General features: G+C 39.8%; 3 protein-coding genes across 3 annotated transcripts in view; 1 reads left to right on the top strand and 2 right to left on the bottom strand.

Annotated features, from left to right (window-relative positions):
- LOC6610826 overlaps positions 1-13,020 on the bottom strand; it is a 107,581-nt gene extending 94,561 nt beyond the window's left edge. The window contains exon 1 of the mRNA XM_002035356.2: positions 12,420-13,020. The gene's annotated coding sequence lies outside the window, so the exon portion shown is untranslated. The remainder of the gene's footprint in view (positions 1-12,419) is intronic.
- Positions 7,680-8,572, bottom strand: LOC6610819. The gene has a single exon (XM_032717898.1). It carries the CDS (start codon positions 8,059-8,061, stop codon positions 7,762-7,764), a length of 300 nt encoding a protein of 99 aa, XP_032573789.1. The 5' UTR covers positions 8,062-8,572; the 3' UTR covers positions 7,680-7,761.
- Positions 10,991-11,593, top strand: LOC6610818. The gene has a single exon (XM_002035348.2). It carries the CDS (start codon positions 11,096-11,098, stop codon positions 11,510-11,512), a length of 417 nt encoding a protein of 138 aa, XP_002035384.1. The 5' UTR covers positions 10,991-11,095; the 3' UTR covers positions 11,513-11,593.
- Positions 13,021-13,159: the final 139 nt, after the last annotated feature.

Below are 13,159 nucleotides of genomic sequence, written 5' to 3'. Positions count from 1 at the left end.
TGACATGAACAATTTTAATTATATTTTACGTCAATTGTAAAAGGCCCCGGCCGAACGGCAACAGAAGCAACAGAAATATTTTTGGTTTAATTAATTGAAAATTGTGTGGAAATTGTCGGGATGGAAGTGGAAATCGCTGTGGAAATGGGCACCGGAGCTGCAGATTTCGTGCATCGTTAAATGCTAAATCGAATGTGAAAGGGATAACGATCCGCGGAGTTGGAGACAATCGCAGGTTTTCCCTTTTTCCCACTTGGCCATAATATTGTTTGCTTTTTGCAAGAGTTCATTAAGCCCATCATCGCAGTCTCATTAATTGTTTTGTGTTTTTCAACAATACGCCCATTTCTTCACAGGGGATACGCTACAAAATTTGTGTCATTTAGGTGGGATTTTGCAAAAGATTGGCATGCAAATTAGCTGAGTCAACAGTGATTGCCGGCAGCCATTGTCTGGCCATTTGTTGCAATGGAAAATTTATTGAACTTACATCATAGCCGGCAATCGGAATGTGTAATCCACTGACACTTTGGCCAGTCTACCGTGACATTCTTGAAGCTAGAACAAGTTAATAAAACCCACTCGGACATGGTCAAAAAAGGGAGGGCTCCTCGACTTCAGAGTCTTCATAAATTTGTACTTGAGCGGCCAAGTGTGACGAACGAGATTACTGAAATCTTCTGGAGCAGATCCATTTTTCATAGCAAAGAGCCAAGCGCATTGAGTTGTCTTCTCTCACAGATACAATTCTTGTACGATGTCTGTCAGTGTGTGTGTGTGTATCTGAGTGAGTGCAACAAATTGCTTTTGCTTCAGCCAGTCGCTGTCATAATAGTTGTTGCTTCTGCTGCTTGGCTGCCATTGTACCTTTTTTCTATTGTTGCTGCTCTAGTTAGCGATGCCGCCTGTAATCGGACATCAAAATGCGAAAATGATACTGAAAAGGCCCCCTTCTCATCTCCCGCCATTGTTGGCCAATAACCAGCGGCTAGCGATCTGGGCGGAAAAAGTGGTATGAGTTTTATTCAATTAGCAGGCGGTGCGAGGGCATCAACATTTCTAGTAAGCAAACTAAGCACTAATGGTATTGAAAGGTTGCAGAGTATAATTTGATGCCATTACCTATATTAGGCCTGATATTCTAGGACTTAAAAACTTTTTGCCGTATGTGATTTTTTATAAACAAGATCTTCAGTTTTTGTAGAAACAAGTTAAGCCGTATATATTGATGGTAATAAATATTTACGTAAATTTTACCTTCAATCCTGATTTCTTTTTTTAAGTGCACAATTAATTAACTTCAGCGAGAACTTGAAAGGCTTCCATTCATCAAACGAGTGTTGAGGTGACAACAGCAAATGTTTGCAAAATTCTTGCACAATCGAATGACATAAATTACAACTCCAAAAAAATTATAACAAAACAGGAAAATAAAAGCTGCAAGTAAATGAATACACATGTGAGCGTGTGCAGAAACCAAACTGTGAAACAAAAAGCAAATGTCACATAAACAAAGTCTCACGTAACTGCTATAAATATGCGAGCAAGAAAGAGCGAGGTTAACATTGCGTATGAGTTATATCTGCTCCTCTGCACATTACCCATACGCCCCCCTTCCCGGCCACCGCAACACCTATAGCACCATAACGCCATTTTCTTTGTAAAGCAATGCGCGAATAACAGAAAGAAAAACACAACAAACGCAAGAATAAATAAAGTGTAACATATGCAAATGATGATGAGAAGTATTTCGATATAGCGACTTCTCCTTCTGCGTCTGCAGAGCAAAAAAAATGTATTGTATGTTTTATGCAGCGTTAATTGTTGCTTTTGAAAGTTTTTTGGCTGTTCGAAATCTTCTGGTAAAATGTTGATTAACATATATATATAATAATATATATTATATTGATATTTTTCTTTAAGTTTTTATGAACGTGTATTTCTACGAATCCTCTTTAGCTGCCATTCCACCGATGATGAGGACTCTCGACATCGATGTCCTTGGACGCTCAAATGAATATGCAACATCGAACAGGTTAAGATGCTTCTGCGATTCTGGATGTGGGGAAACCCACAAAAGCCGACCGGCAACAACGGCTTCAAAAGGGCAAAGGGCAAGAAACAAGCTGCGATACGTATATGAACGTAATTGTTACAATTTCAATCTCGTTGGAGAACGGAAAACTTCATCGATGCAGACACCCACAACGACCGTAAAACAAACGGCGAACCGCGGCAACATGCACGTCAACAACATGTGGCGACAACAGCAGTTGCAACTGCAGCAGCAGCAACATCGAGAGCAGCAGCAGCAACTTGCGCCTGTTGTCATTTGTGCAATTCCCACACACATGCAAAGTTTTTCTTTAATAAAATTAAATGTAATGCCGCCAAATGCTCGGCGCCCGCCACTCGTTCGGTTCAATTTTTTGTATATTTTCTTTATTTCTTTTTTTTTGTATTTTTTTCGCTGCAAATTGCATGGCAGACACCCAGCGCAAGGATGACGACGCCAGCAACCGCAAATGCAAATGAGCTACAAATGCAATGCACATGCATAAAAAATGAAAACGGTTAAATTGCCGAAGAGAAAGATGCAGATGCAGGCCCACAAAGTATCCATGAGTTACGCTCGAACGACATTTCTGCCCGTCGTCGGTCGACGGTCCTCACGAAATATGATTAAATATTGTAAATGCCAAAAGTTATGAAAGGCTCACTGGGGGCCGCCCCAAGAAGTCGGTTTTTTTTGGAGCCGCGCACAGACCTAGCGATTTCGATTCCAGTTTTTGGGGGCAGCGGCTTATGCCCACAGCAGAATATCGCTGGATGTGGAAAAGTGCAACGGCCACACCTTCGAGACACAATGCAACTCACTGGGGGCATCGGGCTGCCTGTTTTGGCCAGAGCAGAGTTGCAAGAAACAAAGGAAATGCCAGGAGAAAAGAACAATTCAGCCAGGCTGGAAGTTTTTAAATCAAAAAACAAGTTTTACCTACTAAAAACGTACTTTATGTTTACTAGAATATCTGAAAATATTTTATGTAATAAAAAATATCTGCCACACATAAGAAACATATATCCATATATTACTCATATCCATACAATCACAGTCTGAAATCAATATATATGTATATACCATGTATAAAAGCATGAACGACTTTCTAAAAATAGCCCAGCGAATCTTTTGTCAGCGGTTTTTCATCGCATGAGGAAAAAACATTTTTGTCGCACTTTAATTGACCGCAACACCTTGAAAACAAAAGTGGCGGCTAAAAAGAGTGTGCATATTTTAAAATTATAACAAGTTTCGCTATGGAAATGAAAAAGGGGTGTAGATGTGGCCAGCCGAGTCATGCCAAATATAAGCAAAGAAAGAAGGCTAAAAAAAAATAAGTAATTGTAGCTAAATGTCAAATGCGACAATTGTTGCCTTAGTTGCTCTTGTAGTTGTTGTTTCTTGGATTGTCGACTGGCGTTGGCGACTGAAATGGCCGCAAAGTGAACGGTACAAGCTGAGCGGTCAAGACGTTAAGGAGGCGGTGGGGGGAGGGGCAGCGGAGGCGGCATGGTGGGTTGGTCAATTGGTTCGTGGCAATGGTAACAGAGTGCGGCTCTAAATGAGGCTTAACTTGAAATGAGCACACTAAAAAAATAATACTAACAATTTTAATATACGAACATCCATTGAAAAATAGTGTTTTCAAATACAGTTACAAAATTGCTAGGAACAATGCTGTAAAGCTATAAGTATTTCACAAAACCTTATAAAATGTAGTACCTAATGCACAGATTTTTCTCTCAGTGCTCAGTAATGCTGTGTCACTTGTAACCGAGCGAAACTGAGGCAGGGTATCGAAGTAATTACTCGGCGGGATGCAATCTTCGAGCCACACTAAATATGCTAATTATGCGTAATAAGCGCTCTGGCTAACGGGGCGTATTGGTTATGTGGTTATACTATGCACACAGCTGAGTAAAATGTGTGCGAGTTAATTCCTTGGTGGTTAGAGCGAACTGTTAGATTCATTCTCTGTCACCTCGAGACGACGACTGGCGACTCCGGTGACGCCAAAGAATTATTGCGAAATTTGTGATTTTTACTGACTTATTTTTTTTTTTGCAACAGCCTCGGGCCGCTGGCTTTAATTATGAACAACAATCGGGCGGCGTTACGTAGTTGTTGCTGTTAATGTTTGTTCTGTCGCTTTTTGCTCCTTTTTGTGCATGTCAATCAAAAGAGCTCAAAGTCGTGATTTGATGATTTTCCTATGCCGCGGCGAATCGGTTGCCATTGACGCCGTGGGTCAGGCCACAGAAATAGCTCAATGAAGCTGGGTTCGGAAAAATCGAATTTTTGAAATTTAAAAGCTGGAATCGTTTGCCCATTTTTTGCCCATGTTTGCCCACCAATTAGTTTTTTTTGCCCACGTCCAGTTTTTGAGATATGAATTTTCGAACAAGTTCGAAAATTTTCGAAGATCAAAAATTTCACTTTTTTCAAAATTTTTTTTTTTTAATCGCAATAACTTCGTTTGCCCACGTTTGCCCACCCTTTAGAATTTTGAAATTTTCGAAAATTTTCGAAGATCAAAAATTTCACTTTTTTCAATTTTTTTTTTTTTAAATCGCAATAAAATCGTTTGCCCACGTTTGCCCACCCTTTAGAATTTTGAAAAAATTTATACTTTAGAAAATATAAGACATTCAAGTTTACCTCGGTCTACTTTGCCCACCCTTCGAAATTATTTTTTTTCGTTTGCCCACTCTTAAAAATAAAAAATTTCGATTGCCCACCTCTTAAAACTAAATAATTTCGTTTGCCCATCCTTTAAAATTAGTTTATTTCGTTTGCCCACCCTTTAAAATTAGTTTTTTTCGTTTGCCCACCCTTCGAAATTAGTTTTTTTCGTTTGCCCACTCTTAAAAATAAAAAATTTCGATTGCCCACCTCTTAAAACTAAATAATTTCGTTTGCCCATCCTTTAAAATTAGTTTATTTCGTTTGCCCACCCTTTAAAATTAGTTTATAATGTTTGCCCATCGTTTAAACTTAGTTTTTTCATTAGCCCACCGGATCGGCGGACCAATTATCAAATTTTCTTAATCATTAATAAATTTCATGCAAGTGTTGATGAACATACATATATATAGTTTTTTGTATATATACATATATATTTATGTACATACATACATATATGTGTTCATCATAATCAAATAATATTAGTGCTTCTGTCCGCCGATCCTAAGATACATATGTAAATTGGCGCCACAACTTACAGTTATTACATACATCTGTACAAATTTGGTTTTATAGATGGAAAATCGAAAAAACCATTTTTAAGGGGTGGGCAAACGCTTTTAACTGAAAATATATATTTTAAAGAGGTGGGCTAATGAAAAAACTAAGTTTAAACGATGGGCAAACATTATAAACTAATTTTAAAGGGTGGGCAAACGAAATAAACTAATTTTAAAGGATGGGCAAACGAAATTATTTAGTTTTAAGAGGTGGGCAATCGAAATTTTTTATTTTTAAGAGTGGGCAAACGAAAAAAACTAATTTCGAAGGGTGGGCAAACGAAAAAAACTAATTTTAAAGGGTGGGCAAACGAAATAAACTAATTTTAAAGGATGGGCAAACGAAATTATTTAGTTTTAAGAGGTGGGCAATCGAAATTTTTTATTTTTAAGAGTGGGCAAACGAAAAAAAATAATTTCGAAGGGTGGGCAAAGTAGACCGAGGTAAACTTGAATGTCTTATATTTTCTAAAGTATAAATTTTTTCAAAATTCTAAAGGGTGGGCAAACGTGGGCAAACGATGTTATTGCGATTTAAAAAAAAAAAAATTGAAAAAAGTGAAATTTTTGATCTTCGAAAATTTTCGAAAATTTCAAAATTCTAAAGGGTGGGCAAACGTGGGCAAACGAAGTTATTGCGATTAAAAAAAAAAAATTTTGAAAAAAGTGAAATTTTTGATCTTCGAAAATTTTCGAACTTGTTCGAAAATTCATATCTCAAAAACTGGACGTGGGCAAAAAAAACTAATTGGTGGGCAAACATGGGCAAAAAATGGGCAAACGATTCCAGCTTTTAAATTTCAAAAATTCGATTTTTCCGAACCCAGCTTCTTTGAGCTCACCGAAATCCATTTGTCAAGTAGAACACAGCAGCAACCTCAAGTTGTCTGCGATTCTAAGCCCGCCTGTCTGTCCTTCAATAATCGTTGCCAAAAGCAGTGACGGCGGCAAAAACAATGAATTATTGAAGCCAACAATTTGTGATTGGCGGAGAAAGAGAATTCTAATCAAAAGTGAGAGGCATGAAAACTTTGATTTGCCTCGGACTAGAATATTTGATGAATTATGAAATGTAGCAGAGAATTCGAGGGATTGTTCTTCTTAACAAAGCTTAAAGCTGAAAGTTAGAACCTACAACAAAATTCGCACTTTAAGAGTTGTCATATAATATTTAATGAAGTTAAAAATGTAGAAAAATATTAAATGCACTCCATTATCTTAATATTTGAAATAGAAAAGAAATACTTTTTATTGCTGTTTTCAAAATAAAGCAATAGGTGTGCAGTTAAATTTGTTGCTGATGCTGTCCCAACAGCATTTGCAGACCATAAAAAAATCAACAGCATATCTTGAGCGGCATATGATTTATGGGATTAAAGCCAAGAATGATCGCCACAATTATTTCGAGAGTTGGCGCCAGCAGCTCGAAACTCAGAAACTCGAAGCAGCGACATCTGTGACGATCTATGAACTGGGCTTGTTTTATTACAACATCTCGGAGGAGCTGCGGACTCACATAAATTGAACAATGTCACGAAATAAATTTGTCTAGAGCTCGGAAACTCGGAAATTCGGACCTCGGTGGAGTGGAAGTCATAGAGAAACAAAGGCAAAACTGTTTCAGCTAACGTCTGTTAACGTTGGCTGATTTTTATTTATTTCGCTGACTTTTAGCAAGTTGCTAACTTTTTGTTTCTTCTCATTTTAATGCTGCTGCTCCCACACTCCCATGCCCACCCCCTTCACTTGACTTAACTCAACTCTTTGACTTTGTTGCCGCTCTGCCTTTTTGTTAATTTATGCAACGAACCAGTTTTATTTGGTTTCCATCGCGTTCGCTCAGTGTCAGCCAATCTTTGTATATCTTTATAGCGCCACACACATGTGTATGTATGCTTACTTTATACTATATATATCGAATTAAAATTTTATTAAAAAATTGGCATTTGGCCGTTTGCCTTTTGTTAATTGCATTTGCAATTTCTAATTAAGTTGGCGGGGCAAAAACAAAACCTCAAGAAGATAAAACAAAAGCAGCGATCATAAAGTTTCCAACTGGATTGGGTCAGCGCTTGTCAGAGGTCTTTTTTCGAGCGGATCTCTGGTGACTTGGCTTGGCTTTGCCGTTAATTTGTACACAGAGAGAAAATTTTAAAAACAAAATATGTTTACTTCTTGACTGGACTGAATGCCACAGTTCATACGAATATCTATAGTTCTCAAACTAACATGTTTCGAATTTCAACATCCACCTAAAATATAAGCAGGTTTTTTTTGTAGTGTACCCACAGTTCAATGCAAACGAGCAGCTCTTAGCTGAATCAGCTACCAGTTTTTTCTCCCCCTTGGACCATTAAAATGAACAAGTTTCAAAAGCGTTTTCAATGCAAAAGTCTTATCAAAAGTATTTATTTACACAGGCTATATACAATAAATCAAAGCGCTCTGATTGATTCGACACTAATCCTGTTTCGCTGAGTTGTCGTGGTTCTCTTGGCGCTGCTGCCGCATGGCCTCCTTTTTCAGCTTGGACACGTTGCTCCGCAGTTTCCGCTTGAACAGAAGCTCCCGGTTGACCGCCTTCAGGTCGTCCAAGCTGCACGTCTTCAGATTGCGCACCGTATTGGAGATGAGCTCGTCCGTGATCTCGATTTTGGTGCGGGAAAGCCGCAGCTGCCGGGCATTCCGACGGGCCAACTCGACGCGGTACAGGAACAGATGATAGGTGACCGTGGGCCTCAGCATCTTTTCCTGCTCCATGGTGGGTTTGCGGTTAGAGATGATATGTGCTGGGTGAAAGTAACGAGTTCTTTTCGCCTTGACTTCTCGTCGAATAGTTATATCCTCGAAACCGAAAAGCGGTTCTTATATATCTATCTGAACCTTTGATTGGTTACCTGTTGGTTACTACCTGTAACCAAATCGGCCAGGTCAAAACAGGTCAAGTGCCGCTTGTCTCCCCTGTAAATATTTGTGCCAAAATATTTCATGACCTAATCCATGCTAATCCCCATTTTGGATCTTAAGCCCTCGCTCGGTTGACCAGACATTATTACACATTATGCCAGGGAAAGGGTAAGTAAAAGTGATTCCCGGATTAAATAAATGAAATGAAATGAAAAGGCAACTCGCACGAACTTGTCTAAAACATTCGACAAAATATTCTAGAACAGGATTTAGAGGAAGTGGCTTAAGGATCTACAGGTGAAGAATGGTCAACCAGAATAGTATGGCTTACCTTACAACTAGAGTACTACGTACTGTACTACAGGAAGTTAAATACTTTACTTACGAAACTGACATTTTTACTAATGAAGTAATATACCTTAAAATTCCAAAAAGGTTGAGAAAACTCTCATATCTCATTTCTATGCATGTATGGATAGCTATTTAATAATTGCTACAAATATGTGTTAACAACATGCTTAAGGTGATTTAAGGTAACAAAGAATTTTCTGTGAGCTTTGCAATAGCGCTTCCCATCGCTTTTCCCATGCATTCCCACAAATTCCAAGTAGAACTCCCAAGAACTTGTGTTTCGCTGTTTGTTTGTTGCATTTAACCCAAAGTAGACCTTTCACCGGCCACCGTTCCACGGAATTCTTGGGGAACCTCAATGAACCGCCAGCGTAGAAGCTCTGAGAACTAAAAACCATTTCCAAGTAAGGCAGCCACTAGAGTTTTCTGACTCAGCACCTGAGTGACATTAACGTAAAGTACGTCAATTTACACATGTGTCGCAGAGGAAGGAGCGTATGTAAATGGAAATCATTAGCAAAACTGCAGTTCCCGAAAGACCAGGGAGTTTTTGCAACAGACTTAACTACTTCCAGGTAATTCATAACGAAAGTGGCTGCTCGGGTCGAGTGTGCCTTTGGGTCAGGAGATGGCATAATCCTTTTATAATTGCACTTAGTAGCTGAAATGTAGCGAAAACAAAAGGATTTCGAAACCGGATTAAGAACTTTGGGAAAGACCACGCGCCGGATTAAGCAAATGTGCAGCATCAGCGTTTTATGACCCCCTCAAGGCAGCTCGAACTCATCCTCCTCCTTTTATGGTCGTAAGGTGGGTTATGCAGGTAGGGGCAGGTACCTTGGTGGGCTAAGGTCATAACGGTGGCCCAGGGGCTGACTAAAAAGGCCATCGAAGCGTTGCTGACCTGACTAGCAGGCATTTTGAGCAACTCTGCTTTTGACAGCTCGCCGACAGCTTCCAATTCAACGCGCTCAATGAACTGGCCATCGACACGGACTTGGATTTGAATTCGATCTGATGGTGGGGCACCAAATCTGTGCGTGCCGAGGCATTTATTCCATCGTATATTAACCAGACGAGACAATCATAATGATGGCTACATCTCGCCATCATCATCATTGGCGCATCGCTGCTCGCGGCCCTTGCATTTAGCACCCAAATGGGCATTGAATCATCATTTATTTACCACCAAAGAATTATCATAAAATACCAAGCAACTTTCACTGGTCATTGTTATAGCCATTATAGCCAGCGTTATTATTATTTCGGCCTTAATGCAGGCCAATAAATTGTCTTAAGAAGAATTCGTTCGATAAGCCACAAGACAATGCTAAGGGAATTTTCACTTTCCTTTGCTCGTAATTAAGTTGAAATTAACTTGATTGGGAGCGTTTTAAAAGCGGGGGCCGCGTGTCAATTACGTTAAGTGAAATTACAATTACATGAAAAGCATTTTTAAAACCATCTAACCAGCCCACAGTAAATCGCTTTTATGGCCAAGGGGGTCAAGACAAGGTCGCAGACATTCGTTCATAAATAAATATTTAACACGCAGTCCTTCAGAAGTGGGTTGGTTGGTTGTCGGGCACAAACAAAAAACAGGAGAAAGAGTGGACGAGTGCCACTTTGGGATTATATTTATCACTTCATGGCAACTCATTAAATATAAATGATTTTCATTTGCCGAGAGTTGAGAGGGAATTTATTTAGTTGCAGTAGGATTGGACTTAAAGGCGAACTTTCGTGAAAAATTGCACAATTTGAGCGTAATTCTTAAGCAATAAAAACTAACATGTGACTTAAGAAGAGTCATTACATTTAATAGAGCAAATCAATTCTTTACAATTTATTATTGATGAATTAAAAAATCAAAATGATACAATTTTATATAAAACACAATATGGAAATATATCCTAAACTTTAAAACCACTTTAATATATATATTTGCATGGCCTTACAATTAATTTTAAATATTTTAATGTGTAAATATTTTTGTGGGTTTTTACTTAAATTTCATTCAGCTGCATTTCAGCTCCTTTCAAAATTATTCATTTCATTGACAACCAGCAAGTGTTGGTAGGTAGCTAATCTAAGCTTAAAACGATTGAACGCAATCCTCAGACACTTAGTCACCGTTTTAATCTTTCCCTTATCCCCATATTTATTCAGCGCCAGCTCAACTGACTACTATCAACTATCTTAAAGCAAAAGGTCAAGCCATAAACCATTTCCAACCCAGCACCACCCACACGTGTGCAAGAAAGAGGTACAGCATCTTTGGCCTGGGATGTCAACTTAGCAAGGGATCAGAAAAGGGAGGAAAGCAGGAGGAAGGATCTCTGGTTTTACCGGAGCACTTCAGGTAATTACGCGACTCGCACAAGTCAGCAGAAGCGCCCCAGATATAAATAATCCTGGTAAACCACGAAAGGACATCATTCACAGCTCAAGCTGCCAAGCAGTCACAGCTCGCCCTGTCACAGTCAGCATTTTTAAGTCAATACAAAAAACCGACAAAGGAGCTATACTGTCTGAAATGGAAGTCCAACGTAACAGCGCCAACCACCGACGCGGAGCTCGTCCGAGCGTGGGCTATCTACTTTTCCAGTACCAGAGCGAGCTGACCCGCCGTCATGCGGAACCCACGCGGCTGTCCCGCACCAAGATCCACATAATCGATGGCCTGGTGTCCCGCACCATCCGCCACATGAAGCACTGCAGCATGGAGGACCTGAAAGCCTGCAAGAGGGAGCTCGTCTACAAGGAGCAGCTGCGCGATCAGCTCAAGAACATGCGACGCAAGCGCTCCTCCTCAGCCAACAAAATCGAAGTTAGTGCCAACACATCTGCCCCCGTTGTGAGTGTCAAGGCGCCAAGCACTCCACCGAAACCCCGATCCTCCACAGGAGAGTTCTCCAAGATGGACATTTTCGGACCGGAGATCTTCGTTTAAGTTTGACTTAATCTATTGCAGTTTTAAATTAACTAGTTTCCTTAATTGTTGACGATTAAAAATCATTGAACATGAAGATTACTTAAGAACATTATCGAATAAATAAATATATAAAAGCAAAATGCCAAATGTTTTATTATTTACTTAATATGTTTTCCAATGGCTATTAACAATGCATTTACATGTGTAAATTGCTATATTTGAACTAAGGCCGACGAATTCACTAATAAAAGGCAAAACTCTACGAAAATTCGAAAAAACAACCAAAAATACAACAACAAATCTGGCAATTACACAAAAATGTCAATTGTCCGCGGATTTGTTGTAGGAGTGGAAATTCCTGTTCTGTAAGCCTGTTTTTGGTAGCTAGCCAGGGCTAAAATGTGTGCCGCAAAATGCCAGGCCCGAACTCTGGGGCTCAAGAGTCAAGAGTTCCCACGGAGCGAGGCAGCATCGATCCATTGAAAATTGGCCACCACTCACCGATCTGTGATAGATGCGTCCGACCGAGAGAGTCGAGAAAAACAGAAAACCAGGCAGCAGACGGGCCAAGAATGCGGTTTAAAGTTCAATCGTGCAGCAAGTGCTATTTAGGGGTTCGCAGTGAGGCAGGAACATCGATCTGATCTATTCGGCGGGGGAAAACGTGAGATGCGATGATCTAACCGAAGCTTTCTTCGCCAGCCAAAGCAGAAGCAGAAGTTATGAACCTGCGACCGAAGACGACTGATATGCAAATCGTCAGCGGGAGAAATGTATACTAATGAATATATTAACCAAATCAAGTTCTAAGCAGTTCAGATGTTTTCACAATTTACCTCATTAGCTTTATGCTCATTGGGGGATATTATCTATAGTTTGTTGGCATTATATTATTTTCTCGTTTATTAGAATGCATTTGCCTTACCTTTTGGGTTTCTTCGACGTTCAAATTAAACGTTGAAATATTCCACTTGCTGTACAAATTTGTTGCTTTCTATTTGCATATCGCTGGGTACAATAAATTATGAGCACAATGTTAACAGGCGAACAAATAGAAGAAGAACGCACACACCGAGTGACGTTTTTCCTTCTATTTAGCACTCTTCTTTCTTTCTTATTTATTATATTTTCTTCTTTTCGGCAAACACATTCGAGTGAAATGCAGCTGCACAACGGCTGCTCTGGTTTTAACTGTAGTTTAGACACAAACACGTTTTCTTGCGGCCATCCCAGTAATTACGGCAAAGGCTATTTTAAGGCCCCAACCAAAAATAACGAAAGCCGATCCAAAAGCGAAGAAACCGAGAAATGCAATCGCCGAGCAAATGCAACGCGGCGAAATGGAACGAAAAAAGCGAGTTAAAAGCTAAAAAGCCAAAATGCAAATGGTAACACGCACACCGCGCACTAACACCTGCACAAACACACACACAAAACGTTCGTTCTTCGGCGAAGAAGAATCGTGTTTATATATCTACGTTGGATCGCATATGTCCAACAGATCGCGTCGCGTTTCGACCAGCACGACGGTTAACTGACGAATGACCAAAAGTTTCTGCTGCCGGACAGCTTGGAGTTCGAAAAGCCCGCCGCTCCGAGTTCGAAAAGCAAAAGCAAGCAGATCTCGCGCGCTCTCACTCTCTCTCTAGTCTCATCTCCGAAGAT

This window comes from Drosophila sechellia, chromosome 3L (genome assembly GCF_004382195.2).
Source record: "Drosophila sechellia strain sech25 chromosome 3L, ASM438219v1, whole genome shotgun sequence".
NCBI classification, from domain to species: Eukaryota; Metazoa; Arthropoda; class Insecta; order Diptera; family Drosophilidae; genus Drosophila; species Drosophila sechellia.
This window is presented reverse-complemented; position numbering and strand designations above follow the sequence as displayed.

Bases quoted from the DNA above. Each gene is read 5' to 3' on its own strand.
- LOC6610819 (XM_032717898.1), bottom strand. From the start codon at position 8,061: ATGGAGCAGGAAAAGATGCTGAGGCCCACGGTCACCTATCATCTGTTC.
- LOC6610818 (XM_002035348.2), top strand. From the start codon at position 11,096: ATGGAAGTCCAACGTAACAGCGCCAACCACCGACGCGGAGCTCGTCCG.